This window comes from Phacochoerus africanus, chromosome 3, assembly GCF_016906955.1.
Source record: "Phacochoerus africanus isolate WHEZ1 chromosome 3, ROS_Pafr_v1, whole genome shotgun sequence".
In the NCBI taxonomy this organism is placed as follows: Eukaryota; Metazoa; Chordata; class Mammalia; order Artiodactyla; family Suidae; genus Phacochoerus; species Phacochoerus africanus.
Window position 1 is genome coordinate 10,690,665 of NC_062546.1, and position 24,213 is coordinate 10,714,877.

Genomic DNA, 24,213 nt, shown 5'->3' on the forward strand with positions numbered 1-24,213 from the left:
CGCTTCCCGTGTGCGGTCCTGGCCGGAGCCCTGGAAGGCGCCCCGGGGAGCGCTGCGCCTCCGCGGGCCGGGGCCCGGCGCTGGCCGCCCGGACGCCCGGGGCTGGCGCCGCGTGGCCCCGCGCTCCCCGCCGCCGCCGCCGCCACCGCCGCGCTCCCCGCCCCGCGCACCGCCCCTCCCTCCGGCCCGCCTCCCGCCCGCTCCCTCCCTCCCTCCCTCCCTCGGCGGCTGCCGCGCGGTGCTCCCGGCGCACTCGGAGCCCGGCGGGGACTGGGAGGCAGAGGCGGGTGGCCCTGGGTCCGAGTGCCGGAGCCCAGCGGGGCCCGGGGGCCGAAGTTTGCCGGCGGCTCCGGGAGGCGGCGCGGGCGGCTTGCAGCCCCTGGTCGCGTCCTCGCCGGGACCCGCCGGCAGCCGGGGGACCCGAGCTGCGGCCCGGCCAACTCTGCGGCGGGGACGCCGTGCCGCGAACTTGAGGTGGGAACTTGGCGCGCTGCAGCCTGGCTGGGCGCCGCCGGGCGGGCGGCCTCGGGCTCCGGTGGGGGGAGCTGCACGTGGCCGTGGCCCCGGCTCCCCGGAGGGGACCCGCAAGAGCCGCTGAAGGAGGTGGCTGGGGCGACAGAGGACCAGGAGCAGCTGCGGGCGGCGGCGTGGAGCGCGCTCGCCACGGTCACTGTGCGGGTCCAGCTTCTGGGCTTCCCGGGGTGGGGGTGGGGGGGCCTCCAAGGTGCGAAGTGACGGGGCAGGGGGCACATCCCGGCTGTGGCAGAGGTTCCTCGCCGTCTCGCCCGAGGACCCAGGGAGGAGTGGTAGGGGAGGTGGTAGGGGGCGTCTGTCCCTTGCTCATTCACGCCATCCTTAGACACAGAATGAAGCATCCCTTCAGGAGGCTTTATTGAGTCCTTCACTAACGCCACAAGCTTTTATTGAGCACCTAATGTGTGCTGGGAGCTGGGGACTCGGAGACAGCGCTTTTCACTGGAAGGGAAGGTCGCCTCCTCAGCCTCAGGGGAGGGGCTCAGGCTGAATGGATTGGAGTCTTTTGTGTAAGAAAGGAAGAGAGGGAAATTCATTCATTCATTCAGAGGTTAGACAAAGATTGGTTGAGCACCTACTATGCGAAGCTCACCGGTGCCCAGTGCCCAGCGTTCATGATTTCATTCATTTAGCAAACAGTCATTGAGGCACTGTGCTGGGGAGAGGAAGGTGAAGGAGAGGGGTAGGATGCAGGCAGGACGGGATGGAAGCAGCCCGCAGCTTGGAGAGCATGCCCTCCCCCTGCACCTCCCCTCCCCCAGGCGTCTACCGGCAGAAGGTCGCTGGACCGGTTGCAGAATGGCCTTTCCTTGCTGCATCGAAGGCATTCATTCTCAAGGGGAGCGGGGAAGCTGGAAAAGGTTGTTGGATAAGAAGAGAAGGTCTTTAAAAATCTACTTAAGGGAGGGTGACAATGGGAAGAAGGGTTGAAACACCCATCCAACCCTACTGAGGACGGCAGCCTCCCACGGATGGGGCATATTAGTGAAGTTGTCATTCAGTCGACATTTTCGCAAGCACTGGTGTTCCTGAGCCCACGCAGGGTCACCAAGGTGAAGCAGATGGACACCAGAGATCTCCTTTGCTGACCCCTGGGGATAAATGCCAGGGAGGTGAGGGGAGGAAGCAGGAACTGCTGTCATTCATTGTGTGTGTGTGTTGGACGGGAGGTGGAGGGTGCTCCTGACTCTGCCTCTGAGCAGAGAGGTTTGTTCGCTAGGGTGTGTGAGAGCCCCACACACGTGACTGCAGTCAGACTCACTTTGGGGAGACTCACCGGAGCACGTTTCCAAGGAAAGTTTGGCCCTTCTGGAGCCCCGGCAGGTAGCCAAGGCGTGCGGGCTCTCTTGAATGGACCTCTCAGGATCTGTCAGGCCTGAGCTTGACCCTGTGTTCTCTGTCTTGGAGCCCTGCAGAGGCACCTGCTGAGCAAGGGGAGCGGGGAGAAGGGGTGTTTGAAAGACAGGCAAGGATGGCCCCTGGGGATCGCCCTCATCAGTCATCCCCTAAGCCAGCCATTCCAGTGGAAAGTGGTCTCTCATGGGGCATGCTTCAAATTCATGGGGGACCATGAGCGTGCGGGAAACAAGACAGCCTTGATTCATGTTCCGGAGCCTTGAGAACCCAGGCCGGCGGAGTCCTGGCGTCTGGTGGGGGCAGATCTGGGAGCCAGGCTCCCGCCCCGCTGCCATTTTGAATTCTCTGCACCGGACACACAGCTGGGCCCTGGCAAGAGGTGCAGGAGATGCCCCAGGGAACCCAAGAGCAGAGAGATGCGTCCTGGGTGTAGGGCTGAGACACTCAACCCAGGACTGAGCAATTAACGCCCCGGACCCCTGAAAGGTGTCACAATCAGGCTGTCCCTTCTCCACATCCCCGTTCTGAGTACGTGAGGCAGAGTCAACATTTCCACTTGCCAAAGATATAGGGATCTGGGAATCCACTCCTGGTTGACTCATTAAACCCCCAGATGGAGCCCTTCCCTCTACCGGGGGGGGGGGGAAGATGGAGAAGCCACTCTAAATAGAATTAATAAAAAGGGAGAGGTAAGAAAGCCTAGCTGCCGTCACTCAGCTCCTACTGGCCATTTTTGTGCAGACGGGTGCACTCGCAAAATCGGAGCGGAGAGTGAATGCGCTACAGATGGGGTCTGGATGGTGCCTCAGCTCTTTCCCTGCTCTGTAATGGCAGCCTCACACCTGTGCCCCCACCCCACCCCCAGGTGACAGGCACAGCCCTGCTCTCCCTCCCTCCCCCCTCACTTCCCCGACATAGACACTGCCGCCTCAACACTTCCTAAGGACAAGAAACGAGGGGCTGCTTACGCAGGTGTCCCCTTCCTGCTGCCCCCAGGTCCTCCCTGCTCCCCAAGCCGTTCCTGTGCTTACGCCTGTGTGTGTCCCCAGATTGGGGGCTGCAAGGAGGCAAATAGCAAAGGACCTCCTGGCTCCCGCCCAGAGCACCTCCCAGTAGAAGGCAAACGTGCATGTGGTGTTACTTCGCCCGAAGCAGAGTAGGGAAGCTGCAGAGGCTGCCTCTGGGGTGAGGGTGGGGGGGTGAGCGGGCTGGGAGACTCTGGCATGTTCTTTCTTTGGGGGCAGGTGGGGGGTGGAGGCCCAGCTCCCAGCACATATCCCCCCACCCCCACCCCCGCCGCCAGTGACCTGGGTCCTGCAGGAAGCAGGACTGAGGTCCGGCGTGGTTGGATTGTAACGAGGCTGGACAGGAGTAGTCAAGAAATATGGGTTCCCCACACGGACAGGGCATCTCACAGTGACCCAGCATGCCAGGACCTAGGCCAGCCTAATGGCTGGATCCGTTTTGATTAACGTTTTAATTGAGGATTAATGCAGCATGACCCACCTCTGCGTCAGCACAGCCAGGAGCCAGCCCTAACCTTGACAAATGAGGCTGCCCTGGCATGGCAAGGGCTGCAATGAGAGATGGATGGGGTTCCTTCCAACACCCGCTGGGGCTTAGGGAGTGATACAGGCTGGCAGGTGTGGGGGTGGGGGGCGGGCGTAGAGTTCAGGAAAGAAATGTTCTTTTTAAGAAAGTTGCATGGCACTTGGTTAGTTTCTTGTGCCACAGATTGCCAGCGATTTAAAGCAACACAAAGGTATGATGTGACAATTTGGGGGGCATCAGAAGTCCAAACGGGTCTCCTCGGGCTGACATCAAGGGGGCAGCAGGGCTATGTTCCTTCTGGGGGAGAATCCCTTTCTTTGTCTTTTCCTGCATGCTTGGCCCTTGGCTTCGCCTCATTCCAACCTCTGCTTCTGGGGTCGCATCACTTTGACACTGGTCCTGCCGCCTTCCTTGGATAAGGACTCTTGTGATGACATCCGGCCCGCCCAGCTAATCCAGAGTCACCTCCCCATCTCGAGATCCTCTTTACGCGCACCAGCAAAAGCTCTCTTGCCGGGTCAATAATGTAGTCACACGGTTCAGGACACGGACGTATTTGGGAGACGGGTCGCAGGCGCTTGCCTACCTCGTCAGTGTAGGTTGCTGATGGGAAAACTCGGCCCAGCTGAGTGAGTGACTCGACTTCAGCGCCAGGGGAGAGGGCGAGCCGGCCCTGAGGTCCACCCTGTGCAAAAGGTGTTTTCTGCTTCACGTGCCTCTAGAAAGGCAGAGCGAGGGAGGGGCAGGCAGGAGCGGAGCCGGGCTGGCCGCACAGAAGCCAATCTAGCAGACACCGAGCCCCTTCCAGGTGCCAGGCACAGCTCCGAGCACTCAGGTGAGTGCCACAATTGCCTCAGTTTCCAGCTGAGGACACTCAGGCACAGAGAGGCGAAGTGATTTGTAGAAGGCTGCACAGGTGAGCCGGGCAGCACGGTCCAGAGGCCACACCCCTAGCTATTGCCTGTCTACACTGCAGGGGGGTTCTTTTGCCCAGAGACCAAAATGGCAACCCAGAACTTGACAAATCCAGTTTTGCTGATTTCGTGTTCTGCTCTCGCGTGAATGCACAGTAGGAATAAAGATGCTTCCCCAGCTCTGGGCAATTGCCTGCTTTTCCTTCACCAAAGACAGTTCAGAAGCTTGTCGTAGAAAATAAAGAGACGAGAGACCCTATCCCTGGCTAGCTGCCCGCGGGGGACCCCCCACCCCTTTCCCCACCAGGGATGCAGGGAGGCAGTAAAATGCAGAGTCAAGGAGGTTTGCTCAGAGTCCCACAGACCTAGTCGGAGTCTGGCTTCATCTTTTATCACTGGAGTCATGAGTTTTCACGTCGCAAAGCCTCAATTTCCTCATCTGTAAAATGGGAGTGTTCATAGTAACACCCGCCTTTCAGGGAAGGACGTGGGCGTCTCTGGTTAAGGCTCTTCCACCGTGCCTGGCACTTGGTGTGTGATTAAGGGAGGCTTTGACGAGGGGGGGGGGTTTAACAGCTCTGCGAGTGCCCAGCGCTCTCTGCATCCCTGCTCCTGCCCAGAAGAGGGACAGAGAGCTCTGTCCTGCCAGATGGGCCTAGGACTGGGAGAGGTCAGCAGTTTGGTGAGACCCTGAAGAGCCCCAAGGGGTGTTTAGCCGTCGGGATCCATGCAAAACGGTTCATGGAACCCTTCATGTCCTCGATGGGATGTGACCATGGGGATGAGGGGTCAGGTGACAGTGGTCATACTCAGCAAACCTCCAGCCTCAGATTCTCATAACAGCCCTGGGACATAGGTGCTGGCGCCCCGCTTTGTGGGGAGGGAACAGGCTCAGGAGAGGGCTGGTGACTTGAGGGGGTGCCGATGGCTCTATCAGGCCGAAGGGCATGAGCAGAAGCAGCAGTGATGGCCAGGCAAGCCCGACTTAGACCTTCCACCCACCCTGCTCCCCACTTCTCAGTCCAGCCCCAGGCCCTGCACCCCCCCCCCCTCAGACGCTGACCACAGCCTTCTTGCACAGGGGCTGCCCTTCAGAACTCCTTCCAGCTCCAATGATCATTTCTCTTTGGAAGTGTTTGCTCAGGCGTCCTCCGTAGCTCGTGAACCTCATCTTTCTCCCAGGAGGAAGGAAAAGGAATGGCAGGGACAGCGTCCGCAGAGCTGGGGACTCACAAAGGGGAATGGGTTCGAGGCAGCCTCAGTGCAAGAAGGCTGTTTTATTTTATTTTGTTGGTTTTGTTTCGTTTAGCTGCGCCTGCAGCATATGGAAGTTCCCGGACCGGGGATCAAACCCGTGCCACAGCAGCAACCCCAGCCTCTGTGGTGACACCACCAGATGCAGAAGGTTTCTCCCTCCAACCAGAGGGTCTCTCGTCATCCAGTGAAGCTCCCATAGTGTGGCACCTTCCAGAAGCTCAAGGAGATTGAGAAGCTGGGCAGGAGGCTCCCTGCTGAAGCCCAGAGCACCTCTCCCCCACCGCCCCGGCCCCCCCCCAGCCCCTCAAGGGTCTACGGGCCCTCCTGGCCCCCCTCCCTTTCCTCTCAAACATCAGCCAGCTCTACGGGAACCTTCGAAAATGCCAATCCCTGGGCCTCCCCCTTAAGGATTCTGCTTGCGACCGTCTGGGGAGGGGCCTGGGAATCTGTGTCTCCCCCGAATCCAGGGATTGCGTAGAAACCTTGAATGGTGTTTGTGTTCTTTTGTTTTTTTCAACCTGGCTTAAAACCCGGGGTTCGTGCTAACCGCACGCTTTACTTCTCAGCACTCTTCCTCCGGCCGTCTTAGCCCTCGTTCCCTTCCATCCAGGTCCCAAGCTTCGTCCCCTTCCCCTGCCCTGCCAGGCACCCTCCCTGCGGAGATGTCGACATGGGTCCTCACGTGTGCCCGAGCCTTTGCAAAGTCTGTGCTGTTGTGTGTGTGCGTCTACATAAATAGCGTGGTGCTGTAAACTTCTGTTTCTTTTTCCACTTGGCACCATGTTTTTCAGATCTAAATGTGTTGCTAAACCTCCGTCTAGTTGGTTGCTTCCAATTCCTACGAAATCTCCAGGCGTCCGCCATCTGCGTGGCTGGTTCCTTGCCCCCCGGGGAGGGGCACTTGGGGTCCCCCCAGCACCACAGCATCCCGGGGTGGCTGCACTTAAAAACACCCTCTTCCTCTCTCAGACCTGCCTCCCCAGGAGCAGACCCTGAGTCAAGGACTGGAGGGTGAACAGCGTGTCACCAACAATGTCTGTCACATCCCCAGCTTGGGGGAGTCAGTCAGTGGCCCCCAAGCTGGAATCTAACCACCATTTTCTCAGCATCTCCTGTATTTGTTTCCTAATTGCCACTCTAACAGATCCCCACAAACCAGGTGGCTTAAAACAACACAGACTTACTAGAGAACAGAGATCTCAAATGAGCCTCACGGGGCTAAAATAAAGGTGTGGGCAGGCTGCGTTCCTTTCTAGAGGATCTGGGGGAAAGTCCGTCCCTCACCTGTCTCAGCCTGCTTTCCTTGGCTTGTGACCCCTTCCATCTCCAAAACCAGCACTGGCCAGTCGCTCTTTCCCCGAGCACTGCATCGCTCTGATGCCCAGTCCTGCCCCTCTCTTCCATCTTTTAAGGCCCCTTGTGTTTGCAGGAACCTCTTCCCACCTCAAAGGACGCCGAGTCATAACCTTCTTTCCATCTGTACCCTTGATTCCTGCTCGCCACACAGTCTAACGTGTTCCCAGGTTCCAGGGATTAGGCTAAGCACACAGACATCTTTGAGCCTGAGCAGGGTGGGGTGGGGGTTACTCTGCCTACCATATCCCCCCAGTGAGGTCTCCCTACATCGACTTCTCAGCCCTGGGGTGGTGTGCAGACTCAGCAGGGGAGTGGGTGCTGGGCCTGGGCACAGGAAGTACCCACCCCTGGGCTTTGCCGTATCTCTGCTGGCCTGGCACTCTGGCCCTCTCCAGCCCTGCCAGCTCAGAGCTACCAGCTAATACCAACACCTCCCCCCAAGCCCACACTCGAGCATCAGGTCAGCTTGGGTGGTCTGACTCTATCCATGCAATCCATCCATCCGTGTAGGTGGCCCCCATTCCTGCTCTCTCTCCCTGAATTGCCCACACCCTCTCCTGTCCATCATCCCACAGCCAGGAAAGGCTGTCTCATCATCATAGCGCCACCTATAGGCCATCTGGGTGAACTGCACCAGAGGAATGATCACTTTAGTCCCGTATCAAATCCTGTCAGCTGTTCCTCCAAAGTCCACCCTAAATCCATCGAATTCTCCAGACCCCTCCACTGGTCCAAGCCTTGATAGTCTCTTTCTAGAATCACTACAGGGTCTCCCAGGCTGGCCTCCCCAGCTCACCCTGAATCTTCTCCTGAGGCTACCTTGCCCACAGAATAAACCCCAGCCCTGTCTGGCACCTGCTGACCAATCCCCCCTCCCCCAATACTCATCCCTTCCCACCTTCTCCCCACTCACTCTGCCCAATCACTTGGACTTCAGTCCGGTCTTTGATCATCCAAGCCCATCTCTAGGCCCAGGAGCAAGCACTTACCATGCCCTCCACCTGAGACACCCTCCCCCAGGTTCTCCAAAGGCTGTCTCTGTCCCAAGGTCCCTTCCTCTAAGAAGCCCTCCTGGGTCCTCCAACTAACAATGACCCCCCTCCCCAGGCATTTCCCACCTGTTACCTTGTTCTGTTTCCATCACAACACTCACTATAGCCTGAAATGACCTATGTACTTATTTAGAGACTGTCTCCCCACTAGAATGTCACATCCATGAGGACAGGAGCTCGCTGGGTCTCTCTTGTCCTCTGCTGTGCCTCCACACCTGGCCCAGTCCGACAGGTGGTAAGGATTGAACCCATGAATGCCAGCTCCCTTAGGACTCCTCCGCCTCATCCCCGCCGTCACAGCCCCTCCTTTCTCAAACAGCTTCTCTTCCCAAGCAGACATACAGACCCTAAGAGGCAAAAATCATTCCATTTCCACCATGCTCCAGAGCTGACCTCACACTGTAGGGAAATTTGAAAAGACCACCTTTTACAGAGGGTGAAAAGCAGCATTATTTTCCAGAAGCAGGACTTTGGAGACTGTTTGATCCGTGAACCTTGCCCGAGACTCTAGCATGGAGAACTGTCGCCGCCACACCCACCGGGCAGGGTGACCCCAAGACCATCCCTCCTCTTGAAAAGTCCAGCATCTGGGCCTCCCCAGGGACCTCTGGCCCTCCGTGTGCAGGCAGCCTGAACGAAGCAGGCTCTTTTCCCCTCTCCATACTGAACACAAGGATGACCTCACGCGCAGGAGGCTGAGGCTTTGACTCACGGTTGACTCGGGTCATGAGAGAAGAAAAATGAGGAATCGCTAATTGAGGGAGCTTTCCCTCAGAGGAAAAACGAGGAGGGTGGAACGAAGAAAATTTTGCAAGAAAAAAGGTGATTACAGGTGTGGGGGTTTCAAAGAGCTCTCTGAGGCTGCTGGATGAAAGGAGTGTTCCTTTATCTCCACCACCATTCTGGCCAAATAGAATGTCGTTTTCCCCCTTGTCTTTGGTGGCAAAGATAAAGCAGCAGAGCTGAAAAGCAGTCGCACTAAAAATGATCTTTCTCCTCCAAGGGATTCTGGCAGGCTTTGCCTTAGGAGATGAGTTCCAATTTTAGGGGAAGTTGAAAACACTCTTAATGCTTTAAAAATCAAATCACTTTTTTTTTCAAATGCAGGTGTACCCTAGTTTTCCAAAACCTGATCTGTGATACTATAGCTTTCCCCAAAGATAAATGAGTGATGATTTGCTTTTGTAAAAGAATTTCTTTTAGGAAGGTGCCTTTCGGTTATGTTGGCCCCCCATGGTTCCTCTTAAACTTTGTTTCTCATTGATGCAGGGGTGTGTGTGTGTGTGTGTGTGTGTGTGTGTGTGTGTCTCCCTTGGATGTGTCCATAGCACAAATGGACACACAGATATTGGAAATGGGTCTCCATTTGGAGTTGATACACTTTGCTGGTACCACTTGCATCCATGGGAAGATTGAGCCGGGGGTCGGGGGGGGGGTGTTTTTTAAAAGCAAAGTATTAGGAGTTCCCGTCGTGGCGCAGTGGTTAACAAATCCGACTAGGAGCCATGAGGTTGCGGATTCGATCCCTAGCCTTACTCAGTGGGTTAAGAATCCAGCGTTGCCGTGATCTGTGGTGTAGGTTGCAGACTCGGCTCGGACCCCGCATTGCTGTGGCTGTGGCGTAGGCCGGCGGCTACAGCTCCGATTAGACCCCTAGCCTGGGAACCTCCATATGCCGTGGGAGTGGCCCAAGAAATGGCAAAAAGACAATAAATAAACAAATAAATAAAAGCAAAGTATTAGACTCTTAGGACGTTTCTGTGGACCAGCTTAATTCTGGAGAGCTCCGTTGATTATTGAGGGGTCTCAAACGCAAATGCCAGGGGCCAGGAAGGACGCATACATGAGAAAAGTAAATCGGGTGTTAGCAGGACAGCAGGGAGGGGTGGGGACTGTGATGGGTTGTAGTATGCGTGCCCTGCCTAAAGGGGGCAGTCATTTCTGGAACTAGAGCCAGGTGTTACCAGATAGTCTGATTTTTTTTTCCAAGAGAAACCAAGATATATAGGAATTTCAACATGGAATTTCTCCGTTGTCAAAATCTTCTCCAAGCCAGGCAAAAATATCTGTGAACCAGATGCAGCCCATGAGCTGTGAATGACTAGCGATCTCATTCGAGTAGCACAAGTGCTTAGCTTCGAGGATTCAGCAGGAAGAAGTCTAGGTAAGCTGATACATTGACCTCCGTTTCTCAGGAGTGCCTTCATCCTGTTGGCCTCACCGACATGAAATGTACTCATTTGTTGAGCACTTCTTGGAGCCTTTATGCTGTTGGACGCAGGGATTCAGAGATTTGAGTCAAGCACATTCTTCCCCCAGGGAGCAAGCAGTCTACTGAAGGAGCCTGGCTAGCACGCAGATCATTCTAAAACAGTGCAGGAAGATAAATGTGGGTGGAGTCAGTTGACACTTGATTGAGCCGGCGGAGCCCAAGAAGGCTTCCTGGAGGAGTGAGCGTGCCTGTCCGAGTCACTCCTGTGTCCTCGAGATGATGTTTGCTGATAGAGCAGCGAGCCAGGCACTGTTGTGATAACTGCATTGTTTTGGAGATGGCCTCTTATTTATGGCAAGCGATGTGGATCTTGCAGGTATGGAAGGATACACGGTGTCCCTTTGAGTTAAATACTAATAGTAATAGTAGACAGCAAGTGTTTTGAGTCCCTCCCATGTCCCAGGCACTGTATTAAGAGGGCTTAGGTACACAATTCATCGAATCCTCTCAGTTGTCCTGTGAAGGAGATCATATGGTTATACCCATTTGACAGATGTGGAAATTGAAAATCATCAAGGCTTGAGTAACTTGCCCAGGCCATGTGGCTCCACAGCCTGCGCTGGTAACCACAGCAGCAGAGCTTCACCGCAGCACTATGGATGTTGGAGGCTGGATAGTTCTCTGCTGTGCGGTCGGGCCTGTGCATCATAGGGCTTTTATTTTTTTACTTTTATTTTTTGCCTTTTTGCCTTTTCTAGGGCCACTCCCACGGCATATGGAGGTTCCCAGGCTAGGGGTCGAATCGGAGCTGTAGCCACCAGCCTACGCCACAGCCACAGCAACACCGTACCCGGGCCGTGTCTGCAACCTACACCACAGCTCACGGCAACGCCGGATCCTTAACCCACTGAGCAAGGCCAGGGATCAAACCCGCAACCTCATGGTTCCTAGGCGGATTCGTTAACCACTGAGTCACGACGGGAACTCCTCATAGGGCTTTTAGCAGCAGCCTTGGCCCCTGTCTGTTCGGTCCCAATAGTATCGCCCAATCGTGACACCAAAAATGCTTCCAGACATTGTCATATGTGTCCGTCTCCCCAGCCCCCTTCGGCGGACAGAATCAGCCCTGGCTGAGAACCATTCCTCCACATTCAGCTACCTTTCCAAGGTAAACGCATCCTGAAAATGGGTTGGGCAGACTTCAAGGGCGAAGTAAATAACAGTACAGAGGTCGCATGACGGTCCCCTCGGATGTCAGCTCTGTAGGGTCGGGGACCACATCTGGCCTGTGCACGGCTGTGAACCCCCAGTTCGAGCAGCACCTGGCTCACAGCAGCACTCGGTACATTTTTATGGCATAAATGATGTGGATTCAGAGGACTGGCGGCGATCAGGGGGTGCTGAATGATAGTGTGGCTGTTTTCACTCAGTTCGAGCTGCTGTAACAAAATCCCTAACCAAGGGCTTTAAACCACAAACCTTTATTGCTCATGGTTGAGGGGTGGGGGCTTGGAGTCCCAGATCCAGGGGCCAGTATGGCCAGGTCCAGAGGAGGGCCCTTCTCTGATTTGCAGCCACCTAAGCTCTGGCGTCTTATCCTCCCCCTAAGGGCACTAAGCCCACCACGGGGGCTCCACCCTCCTAAGCCACCACCTCCTGGAGGCCCTTTGGGCCGCACCCACGGCATAGGGATGTTCCCAGGCTAGGGGTCAAATCGGAGCTGCTGGCCTACACCACAGCCACAGCAGCGCAGCGCTTGAGCTGCGTTTGCGACCTACACCACAGCCCACTGCAGTGCGGGGTCTTTAACCCACTGAGTGAAGCCAGGGATTGAACCCACATCCTCATGGATACTAGTCAGGTTCATTACCTGCTGAGCCACAACGGGAACGCCAGCCCCACCTCTTAAAACCATCCCATTGGAGGTCAGGGCTTCCCTGTGTGATTTTAGGGGAACACAATTCAATCCATACCGGCAAATAGCTGCAGATTCAGCATCCTCCCCCGACTCAGGAGTCACCCCTGGTCTCTCCTCCCTTCCCCGCAGGCCCTAGAGGGATGTGAAGGCCCAAAATGACCCTCTTACCGGGAGACAATTCTGATTACGACTACAGCGCGCTGAGCTGCGCCTCCGACGCCTCCTTCCACCCGGCCTTCTTCCCCCAGAGCCAGTCACTCAAGGGCGTCTTCTACCGCCGGGCCCAGCGGCTGCGGCCGCAGGACGAGCCCCGCCAGGGCGGCCAGCCCGAGGACCGCAGGCGCCAGATCATCATCAACGTGGGCGGCATCAAGTACTCGCTGCCCTGGACCACGCTGGAGGAGTTCCCGCTGACGCGGCTGGGCCAGCTCAAGGCCTGCACCAACTTCGACGACATCCTCAACGTGTGCGATGACTACGACGTCACCTGCAACGAGTTCTTCTTCGACCGCAACCCGGGGGCCTTCGGCACCATCCTGACCTTCCTGCGGGCGGGCAAGCTGCGGCTGCTGCGCGAGATGTGCGCCCTGTCCTTCCAGGAGGAGCTGCTCTACTGGGGCATCGCCGAGGACCACCTGGACGGCTGCTGCAAGCGCCGCTACCTGCAGAAGATCGAGGAGTTCGCCGAGATGGTGGAGCGGGAGGACGAGGACGACCCGCTGGACAGCGAGGACCGCGACAGCGAGGGCCCGGCCGAGGGCGAGGGCCGCCTGGGCCGCTGCATGCGGAGGCTGCGCGACATGGTGGAGAGGCCGCACTCGGGGCTGCCCGGCAAGGTGTTCGCCTGCCTGTCGGTGCTCTTCGTCACTGTCACCGCCGTCAACCTCTCCATCAGCACCTTGCCCAGCCTGAGGGAGGAGGAGGAGCAGGTAAGAGCCCCCAGCTGTACGGGCGGGGGAGGGAGGGGCAGCGTCACCTCCTCCAGGAAGCCTTCCCTGACTGCACTAGCTGAGTGGCATCCCCGTCCCCCCGACATCGTGTTTACGTGTATGTTGTCTATCTCCACGTTCAAACAGGAGCTCCGTGCCTGTTCAGGTCTGTGATGGGCCCTGTCCCTCCCCCAAGACATTTTCCAGCTGGGAGGAGGCACTCGGCCACTCCGTTGAATGAATGGCTGGATGAATAAATGAAGAGATGGGTGGATGATGTGATTTATGATGTGCCTGGCCCCACGCTCAGCACGTGACATATACCGTCAAAATTTATTTCACCATCTTGCATCCTTTCCCAGCCTTCCTAATTCCCTCGTGCTGAAATATCCCAGAAACATTTTCTGGGTCCTGAATATGATCTTTATTGACAGGTGTGTGTATGTGTGCCCGTGACCTCAAATAGTGAGCATTTCTTCCTCTTAAATGGGAGACTACCCATCAAGTGTTTGCTCCAGGGCCTGACGAGGTGGGTGCTCCATCCTCGGGGCCACCCCCTTACTTAGCCAGCACTTTATAGGAACCATCAGCTGGGCTGCTGCTCTGTCCGCATCTCATCTTCTCAGAGGCTTTTCCAGCGCCCCTGCCTGGGACGTGTTCTCACACCCACTTGACAGATGAGAACACTGAGGCAAGGCAGCTTGCCCAGACCCAGGCCTGTCCGAGTCCAAATTCTGGGTTCTTGAACATGGAAGTATGGGTCCCACGTGGCAGCCTGGACCCCATTACAGCCCACAGACCTATGATTGGCCCACACTGTGCTCCCCCAAATTTTGACTCGGTTGCCAACATTTAAAAGTAAGAATTTTTCCAGAGTTCTTGTTGTACCTCAGTGGGTTAAGAACCTGACACCAATGGTTCAATCCCTGACCTCACTCAATGGGTTAATTAAGGATCCAGGGTTGCCACAAGCTGCGGTGTAGATTGCAGATGCAGCTCGGATCCTGAGTTGCTGTGGCTGTGCTGTAGGCCAGCAACTGTAGCTCCTATTCGACTCCTAGCCTGGGAAGTTTCATATGCTGCAGGAGCGGCCCTAAAAAAAATTTTTTTTTTTAAAGTTAAGATTTTTTTCACTTAAAAATTCAGGAGTTCCAATCATGACACAGCGGAAACGAATCCAACTAGGAACCATGAGGTTCTGGGTTCCATCCCTGGCCTCGCTCCGTGGGTTAAGGATCCGGCATTGCCATGAGCTGTGGTGTAGGTCCCCAACGCAGTTTGGATCTGACGTGGCTGTGGCTGTGGCTGTGGCTGTGGTGTAGGCCGGCAGCTGCAGCTCTGATTCGAGCCCCAGCCTGGGAACCTCCATATGCCGCTGGGGTGGCCCTAAAAAGCAAAAAATAAAAAATTAAAAAAAAATTCAAACTCCCAGCTTCCCTTAACATTTATAGTCAGGCCCCCTGGGCTGCAGTCCCACACAGCTGCTGTTGTAGGAGCTGAGTCCACAGAATGTGTGTTCCCCAGTCCAGCCTCCTTACGTACGAGACCCTCCGGCCTTTACGCTGGACTCTTTCCCCCTGTAGGGGTTCTGAGAGCAAGTCTCACACAGTCCGAAAGATTCAGATAGATGTCAGTGGGGTAGACATTGGAGAAATAGGGATGGCAGTGTGAGCACAACATAAATATTACGCCAGCCAGCACTTATTGAGCACCGGCTGTGTACCCTGCATCTACTTACATGCTTTATGTGGACTCTGAGGGGACATCAGAACCACTCACCATGTGAGGCTTTTCCATACAGATATATCATGGAAGAAATAGCAGTGGTGTTGCATTTATAATTCACAGGGAGCTTCTGGCACTTTTTTTTTGTCTTTTTTAGGGCCACACCTGTAACATATGGAGGTTCCTAGACTTGGAGTCAAATCAGAGCTGCAGCTGCCAACCTACACCACAGCCACAGCAACGCCAGATCCTTAACCCACTGCGTGAAGCCAGGGATCGAAGCTGAGTCCTCATGGATACTAGTCAGGTTTGTTAACTGCTAAGCCACGACAGGAACGGCTGTTTGTTTGTTTTTTTTTTTAAATACATTGGATTTTTAAAACCAGTGTTGAGAAAACAGCATTCAACCCATAAAATGAACATTTGAGAAGCACGAGGAGTAGTGACAAAGGGGGCAGAGCTGGAGCCAGACAGCCTGAATCTGAATCCCACTTTGTCCACTCCGGCTGTGTGTCTGTAGGCAAGTTACTTAACCTCTCTGTGTCTCAGATTCCTGACACATCCAAGTGGCTGTGAGGAGTCAGTGAATGAGTCTACAGGAAGTAAGTGGAACAGTGCGTAGCAATGTGTGTACAGGAAACGCTAAGTGTATGGATTATACGCACCTGCCATAAAAAGAGAAAACGCGTGTCATTTCTTCTCAGCGCCAACATATGTGATCCTGGTTTTATCAGGAAAATACTGGTAGAGTCGTAGTTTTATTCAACGTCTGACACTTGCTTTTAGAAAAACCTGGCCTTTTTCGTGAATCACTGAAAATGACTTCATTTGCGGGACCAGTTCGGTTCGGTTCACTGTTTCACTTAGGCACACATTTGAGTGCCTAGTGTATTCGGGCTCCACAAGGCAGGCCAGGTATATCAGAGTGAGTCTCCAGCTTCAAGCATCTTTAAACCCAGGTGACACTCCCGTGACCATAAGTATGAGACAGAAGCCAAGGGGGCTCTTGTGAGAGGCCCACCAGCTGTGCTGAGGATACCTGGGGGGGACGCACTCCAGGAAGACTTCCTAGAGGAGGAGACCTCAAAGCCTCACCGGGTATTAGTTCCTCCCTCCAGCCTCTCACATATTCCTAGAGAAAAGCTATTATAGCAGCTCTGGTAGAACCCAGCTGTGCCCAAGTAGAGCCATCTGTGCCTTCCCTCTCTGCCCAAAGCCCCTTTGATGTCCAAACCCACTGGGGACGAACGACCATCCAGGTATATTGCAGCCCAGAGCCACAAGCTGGCAGCCCACATGACAAATGTGGCATGCAGACTGTTTGAGTGGCCCGTGGAGTACTTTCTTTGTATTGAATTATCAAAACATTTACAGCCCAGGAGACCTCATGTAAAACTCCAGATTTCCAGCTTCGCTTGAAAACTTCACTAAGGCAGCCTCTAGACTGAATTCAGGGGCAGCCATCAGGGGGCGCTGAGCTGGAGAGGGCAGCCTCCACCCCACCTGGCCCACCTCCCCCGGTTTCCCTTTGCCCTCGACTTAGCACCCCCCCCCGCCCCCCTGCCCTGTCTAAACATGAGTCGAGTGCTCTTCCGTTCACCCTGGTAACAAAGACGAATGGATCAGCTACCTGTGCTGGGCCTTTGCAGGCGCTGGGGTCGAGAGTGAGTAACACACAAACTGTGCCAGGCAATGACGATCTTCTGGGATGGGGGCCAGGCAGGGCTGAGCCAGACAATGAACAAGTTAGATGTGTATCTTTTAAGGCGTGTTCAATAACTTATAAGGCTTATTTAAAAATGAGCACTACGAGCAAATAGGTCAAGGGGACTCAGAGTGTCAGACAAAAAGTAGGGGAAAATTTTAAACAGGGCAGGTCACAAAAGGCCACCCTGAGAAAGTGACAAGGAAGCAAAGAGCTGCAGGAAGGGAAGGCAGGGTCCTTAACCTACTGAGGGAGGCAAGGGATCGAACCTGCAGCCTCATGGTTGTGGGTGTCTAGGGACCAGAGGAGGCCGGCAGGGAAGGAGAAAGTCAGGGCCCACCTGGGGGTGAGCCTGGGGTGTTGGAGGGGCAAGTGGGGAGGCCCACGGGCCTGGAGCCGGTGAACAAGGCAGGCAGGGGGCAAGGAAGTGGAAGGGGTGGTGGCTTGGCCACGTGGGCTCCACGGAGACTTGAGCTACCTCCCTGAGCCACAAGGAGGGACAGGACCCAATTCATGTTCTGAGTGCCTCAGGCTATATGTGCAAAATGGACCTTCAGGACCAGGGAGCCCAGGTAGGAGGTGCCTGCAACTGTCCAGGACTGAGAGGGTGGTGACTGCACCACGTGGACAGTGGTTCGATTCTGCAGTCATTTAAAATGAAGCACCAGTGGGATTGCATGAGGATTACATGGGAAGTGTCAGGATGAGGCCAAGTCCTATGCAACCAGAAAAACGGGATCCACAGGTGGGCGGGTGTGCAGTCAATCAGGAGCCCAAAGAGACTAGATCTTAAATGTTCTCGACACACACAAAAGGAAATGCTAGTTATGCGATAGGATAGGGGTATTCACTAACACTACGATAATCATGCTGCAGTGTCTACACGTGCCAAATCAGGAGTCCCTGCTGTGGCTCAGCGGTAACGAACCCAACTAGGATCCACGAGGATGTGGCGGCAATCCCTGGCCTCGCTCAGCGGGTTAAGGATCCAGCGTTGCTGTGAGCCGTGGTGTAGGTCACAGACACGGCTTGGTCCCCATGCCGCCATGGCTGTGGTGGAGGCTGGCAGCTGCAGCTCCAATTCGACCCCTAGCTTGGGAACTTCCATATGCTGCAGATGTGGCCCTAAAAAGTGAAGGAAAAAAAAAAGGATATCAAATCACCTCACTGTAGTACACCTTAAATTTGTACACCGTGTTATAAGTCAGTGAGACCTCAACAAAAATACATTTTACAAAGAAACACATCAGGAGCCCATTTAGGGACATGATGAGTTTGAGACACCCCAGGAGGCCACCTGTCTGGGGTCTGGAGCTCAGGGGCAAGGTCTGGGCTAGAGAGAGATTAGGAGCGGTCAGCGTCAATGGTCCTTCAAGCTCTAGGCTTGGATGAGATAGCCTCGGGAGGGAGCATAACCAGCAAGAGGGGACCCGAGAAGGACCCGGAGCCACAGGGCAGGGACAGGTGGGACCACCCGCCACCCACGTCGCCCGGCACCCACCCAGGACGGAGCCCTGTGCCCCTTGACCTGTGCCTTGACCTCTTCCCTCTCCCCCAGGGCCAGTGCTCCCAGATGTGCCACAACATCTTCGTGGTGGAGTCGGTGTGCGTGGGCTGGTTCTCCCTCGAGTTCCTCCTGCGCTTCATCCAGGCGCCCAGCAAGTTCGCCTTCCTGCGGAGCCCGCTGACGCTGATCGACCTGGTGGCCATCCTGCCCTACTACATCACGCTGCTGGTGGACGGCGCGGCCGCGGGCCGCCGCAAGCCCAGCACGGGCAACAGCTACCTGGACAAGGTGGGACTGGTGCTGCGGGTCCTGCGGGCGCTGCGCATCCTGTACGTCATGCGTCTGGCCCGCCACTCCCTGGGGCTGCAGACGCTGGGGCTCACGGCCCGCCGCTGCACCCGCGAGTTCGGGCTCCTGCTGCTCTTCCTCTGCGTGGCCATCGCCCTCTTTGCCCCCCTCCTCTACGTCATCGAGAACGAGATGGCCGATAGCCCCGAGTTCACCAGCATCCCTGCCTGCTACTGGTGGGCCGTCATCACCATGACAACCGTGGGCTATGGAGACATGGTACCCAGGAGCACGCCCGGCCAGGTGGTGGCGCTCAGCAGCATCCTGAGCGGCATCCTCCTCATGGCCTTCCCGGTGACCTCCATCTTCCACACCTTCTCCCGCTCCTACCTGGAGCTCAAGCAGGAGCAGGAGAGGCTGATGTTCCGCAGGACCCAGTTCCTCCTCAAAACCAAGTCGCCGCTGAGCAGCATGTCCCACGACAGTGACATCTTGTTTGGAAGTGCCTCCTCGGACACCAGAGACAACAACTGAGCCCAGAGGACGCACCCCCGCCGTCGCCAGCACCGGGTCGGCCCCAGCCTCGCCCGCCCCCTGCGGCCGGCCGGACGCTCTCGCCATCACTACAGAAGCCTTCAGAGGCGTGTGGAAGGTCGGTCCTGGCCTAGGACGGACCAAGCCACACCCCAGAGGGGCTGTCCCGGCATCCTCGGGGGGTCCTCTGTGTCCAGAAGTGAAGCCCAGCACACGGGCCCCGCCCCGCCCCAGCCCCCAGGCCGCTTTCCCCCAGTCAGGAGCTGGCGTCTTCTCTCCACCGTGTAAATAGCATGCCCAGCAAAGACCTGCTTTATGGGGCTGCCTAGAGAAAAAAATACAAACACTAGCAGCTACCTGTCTGTCTTTAGTGTGGATCATGTGCCATTAAAGAAAACCAGTGAAAAAGAGAGGAAAAGCCTTCCATGGGGCTCTCTGAGGAGAGGAAACTGCGCTTCCCAGCCAGGCCGGCTGGCGTGGGTACCAGAAGCAAAAGGGCCCATTTCCTTGGCTCCTTCATGCCTCGTGGGCCCCGTGGGACTGGAGGAAAAGAGGGCGGATACCTTTGCAGAAATCGCTGGAAAATGCTGCGGCTCCTTGCTTCTCTTTCTCCCTGAGTCCTCCAACCTCCAGCCCTCTCTTTCCCCCCTTTCCTTCTCACCCGTTCTCTGTTCTCTTTTGCATCTGTTTCTCCAACTTTTCCCCCAGGGTACCCCTAGCAGCCCAGGGGACACCAAGTCAGCATGGCTGACTTCAAAGGTGAAATGGCCTCACGTTATCTTTTTCAAAAACCGTGTGAATTTTTTACTCTGCGCCACATTTATTTTAATCTTTGAAAAGAAAAATGCTTTAAGCCATTTACCTGAACCTAAATGGAAACCTAGGCGTTCCCGGCGTGGCTCAGGGGAAACGGAACTGACTAGCATCCATAAGGATGCAGGTTCGATCCCCGGCCTCACTCAGTGGGTGAAGGATCCGGCGTTGCCATGAACTGTGGTGTGGGTCGAAGATGAGGCTCAGATCATGTGATGCTGTGACCAGCAGCTACAGCTCTGATTCGACACTTAGCCTGGAACCCTCCATATGCCACGGGGGTGGCCCTAAAAAATAAAATAAAATAAAATATAAATGGAAACCTAGATTGCATTAGGTTGATGCTTTGGGAAGGTGAACCGCAGTTCCCTGGGCTATGTGAGAGCCCAGTCTGTAGCCCCCAGAGGCCTCCCTGCACCCCCTCAGAGGCCCACAGAGCCCCCCCCCCATGGGGTGCAGCTCCCCACCTCGTGTAGCAGATGATGCCTGGTAGAGAGGGAAGCCCAGGCCAGCCCACCAGACTTACTCCTGTCACAGGGATCAGAGCCCCTTGGTGCCAGTCTAGGGAGGGGGCCTCACGCCCAGGTGGCAATCCCACACCTGCCTTCACCCTCACAGATCCACCAGCATCGCTGTCTTCTTCGTCCTCAGACCCCCCTGCTGCCTTGGCCCCGGCCTCTCCCCTTGGCAGCTACAGAAAGCAAGCCTGAAAAGAAATCTGGTCCCATCACAGTCCTACCTAAACCCACAGCAGCTGCTATCACCCTGAAAAAAAAAAACCCAAAGCCCTGCACTGCCTGGGCCGCCCCCCTCTCCAGCCCCATCCCCCCCCCCCCACCCTGTCACTCACCCCACCCAGCCATGCTGGCTTCCAAACTGCTCTTCAGATGCACCCAGCCCACCCATCATGGGGCCTTCGCACATTCAGACCCTGCTGCTGGGATCACCCTTCCTGCATGGCTGGCTCCCGCCCATCCCCTCTCTGACTACCTTGCTTTGGAGTCACTGCAACACCCCCCCACATTGCTGCCCCCCCAACTATCTTCACCCATTTAACGGCCCATGGAACCATCTTGTTGATTTCCCTGCTGCTTACTTATGCTCTGTCTCCTGCATGGGGGGCGGGGGGGGGGTCAGTGCTCTCCCGGCAGGGATTCAGCCATACGACCCCCAGCTGGCTCCCAGCACCTAGCACAGGGCCTGACTCCCAGCAGGTCCTCAACAAACATCTGTGGAGTGAACGAAAGAATGAAGTAAGAGGGCCAGAAAGTAGAAAGCCTTTTGCATTTTTTCTTTTTAGGGCCGCACCTGCAACACATGGACGTTCCCAGGCTAAGGGCTGAATTGGAGCTGTGGCGGCCAGGCTACGTCACAACCATAGCAACACAGGATCCGAGCCACATCTGGAGCCTACACCACAGCTCACGGCAACACCAGATGCTTCACCCACTGAGCGAGGTCAGGGATCAAACCCACAACCTCATGGTTCCTAGTCAGATTCATGGATACTAGTCAGGTTCTTGACCAGCTAAGCCACAACGGGAACTCCAGCTTTGGCTTTTAACATTGGGTACCAGAGCCGCGGGGCACCTCTCTCTGTCTCTTTCTGTCTCTCTCTCCCCTTCCCCTCCCCCCATGGGGACTTCTACCAGCACACCCGAGATGATACAGAGTGGAAATATCACCCGAGTCACGAGGGCCTCGTTAAAGTCTCCCGTGACACCTGCTTCCAGTGACTCATGCCTGAGAAGTAAGTTTTCCGATTAATTAGCTCTACCTTCCCCAGCCCAGTGGGTGTCACAGCGATCCGGCGCTGCCATCACAGTAATGATACCTCAGATTTATAGAATGACCTTTTCCCGCAGCCTCCAAAGTGGCTAAGAGAGACAGGAGACAATTGAAAATGCTCAGCAGACAGAAACGTGACACACAAAGAGGCTTAAAATGAAGTCGGGGGGGAGTGAATATCACTTAAGAGGGAGGGGGGAGCCCAGACAGGGCCGCGTTGGGAGGGGAGCCGAGCCCCCACCACACAGAGGGCAGAGGAGGAGCTGGGGCCACTGAAGGTCCAGACTTCTGGCATCTTCTTTCCCAGATTCTGGTCAGTCCTGGTGGCCAAAGTGGAGGCCAGATGCCCTCTGAGGGAAAAGGGGCTTGAGATACTGACTTTTCACGCCCAGAGTGGGACTTAAGGATCCCTGGCCCTAATTAAGAATCCAGAGAGAGTTCCCGCTGTGGTGCAGTGGGTTAAGAATCTGACTGCAGGAGTTCCCGTTGTGGCCTAGCAGTAACGAACTTGACTAGTATCCTTGAGGACGAAGGTTCCATCCCTGACCTCAGTGGATTAAGGATCCAGCATTGCTGTGAGCTGTGGTATAGGTCACAGATGCAGCTCAGATCCCAAGGTGCTGAGGCTGTGGTGTAGGCCGGTGGATACAGCCCCAATTAGACCCCTAGCCTGGGAACCTCTATGTGCCACAAGCGCGGCCCTAAAAAGAAGAAAGAAAGAAAAAAAGAAGGTGCCTCAGGACACGGAACTAGCCACTTCTAGGACCATTATCAACCTGACCCTGGTGGCTTTTGCATTTTTTTTTTTTAGCAATATGAATCTGATGTATGAGCACAGCTATAAATCAAATCAAATAAGGGCTGTTCTGATTGAAGTGTGGGGCACAGTTCTGTCCCCTGCCCCAGTCGGGCCTCCCTTAAGACCCTGGTTCAAGCAACTAAAACCACTCGGCGAAGAATGGTGAGAGAAAATCACTTGTCTAGGGGGAACAGCAAAGCAGATCTTTCCCAAATTTGTCATTTTTTAGGTCACATGGTCATCCCCATCTCCAGTTGAGCCTACACCACAGCTCACAGAACACTAGATCATTAACCACTGAGCAAGGCCAAGGATCGAACCTCACATGGGTACTTGTGAGGTTCATAACCTGTTGACCCACAACAGGAACTCCCAGGATGAATCACATTTTAATGCAGCATTTTTTTTTAAATCAAGATTAATGCTAAAAATCCATGATGAACCAAATAAAGACAGGATCTGCCTCTGTGTTTGCATAACCTGGACAACTTGCCTCTCCTTGGTTCTGGGCATCCCAAGTATATCCTGCAGAACCTCTCACCAGCCAAGCCAGCCTCCGGAGGGGCACAGGAGGGCGCCTTTAGCAACCAGTCCCAAAGCTGGAGGGCACGGGTACCCCTCCCACTGGAGGGGAATCAGAATGGCCACCAACGTCACCTCCAGTCACAGTGAATGTTTCAGGGACAGGCCCTGCCCTGATGCCCCTGCTCAGCGATGGGGAGAGAAAGAGTGAAATGGGAATTGAAGAAGATACCTTCTGATGTTGGTGAGCACATGGTGACCTAGCGACAGCGACTGGGGCCGGAAGCAGAGGCGGAGAGCAGCCACTGAGGAGAGGGAAGGACTCCGAGGGGGTGACATTTAAGAGGGGACCTGGGGGATGGGGAGGGGCAGCCATCCAAGCAGAGGGGGCCCAGGGGTGGGGAAGCCCCAGACATTCCACCAGCCATCGTGGGGGCCTGTGGGTACGGAAGCACGGCCCCGCGGGGAGCGCCCTTCCTCCCAGGGAGAAAACTCAGATCTGCAAAGTCACCCCTCTTTGAACAAATATTTCCAGAGACCTTACGCTGAGCCAGGCCCTCCCGGAGCAACTAGGGACAAAACAACCAAACAAAACAACAGAACTGGCCTCAGTCCCTGCCTGCCCCAGAGGTGCTGATAATGTAATGGAGAAAAAGACACGTACATGAAACATCTCTGTACATGTGGGATGGTAGGGGTGCGGATGCAGGGCCGTGGGAGCGTGGAGAGAGACATCCGCCGAAGAGCGCCTGCTTTTCACTCATTTTCACTTGCTGAAATGGCCTCACACGTTCGGAGGAACACCTAACACAGTTCCCCATCTCTCCCTCTCTTTCCCCAACTGGCTCCCCATCCAGTCCTGTTAGCTTCTATCAGGTTTCTGATCACTTTACCTCCTCCAGAGGCCACGCCCCCATCTTAACCTCCTCCAGCGACCCCGCCCCCATCCCCACCTCCTCCAGCGACCCCGCCCCCATCCCCACCTCCTCCAGCGGCCACGCCCCCATCCCCACCTCCTCCAGCGGCCACGCCCCCATCCCCACCTCCTCCAGCGGCCACGCACCTATCCTCTCCCCGGTGGATTGTCTCCGGGGCCTCCCCCTTGGTTTCCTTGCTCTCCTGCCTCCCCTCCCATCTGTTCTCTGCACAGCAGCAGAGGGACCCCACTGGAACACAAGTCAGATCATATTCACTCTCTGCTCAAAGGGCCTCCCCTGCAACCTGGAGGCTTTCCATCCGGTCAAAGCCAGAGCCCCCTTCGGCACCACCTCCCTGGTCACCTGGTCTCCTGGTCTCTCCTTCCAGCTACACCAACGTGAAGAGACAGAATACAGTCCCACCTCAGGGTCGATGCACCCGCTGCTTCGTCCGCCTGGAAGTCTCTTGGCTAAGGTATAGCCATGTGCTCCCTCTCTGCATCAGGGTCTCTGCTCAAATGTCACCTCAGCGAAGA

General features: G+C 55.8%; 1 protein-coding gene across 1 annotated transcript; it reads left to right on the forward strand.

The window, feature by feature from the left end:
* Window positions 1-218: 218 nt before the first annotated feature.
* Window positions 219-19,774, forward strand: KCNG1 (potassium voltage-gated channel modifier subfamily G member 1). The gene is made up of 3 exons (XM_047770860.1): window positions 219-474; window positions 12,280-13,079; window positions 18,068-19,774. The coding sequence occupies exons 2-3, from the start codon at window positions 12,306-12,308 to the stop codon at window positions 18,836-18,838; spliced, it is 1,545 nt and encodes a 514-aa protein (XP_047626816.1). The 5' UTR covers window positions 219-474; window positions 12,280-12,305; the 3' UTR covers window positions 18,839-19,774.
* The last annotated feature ends 4,439 nt before the right edge of the window (window positions 19,775-24,213 follow it).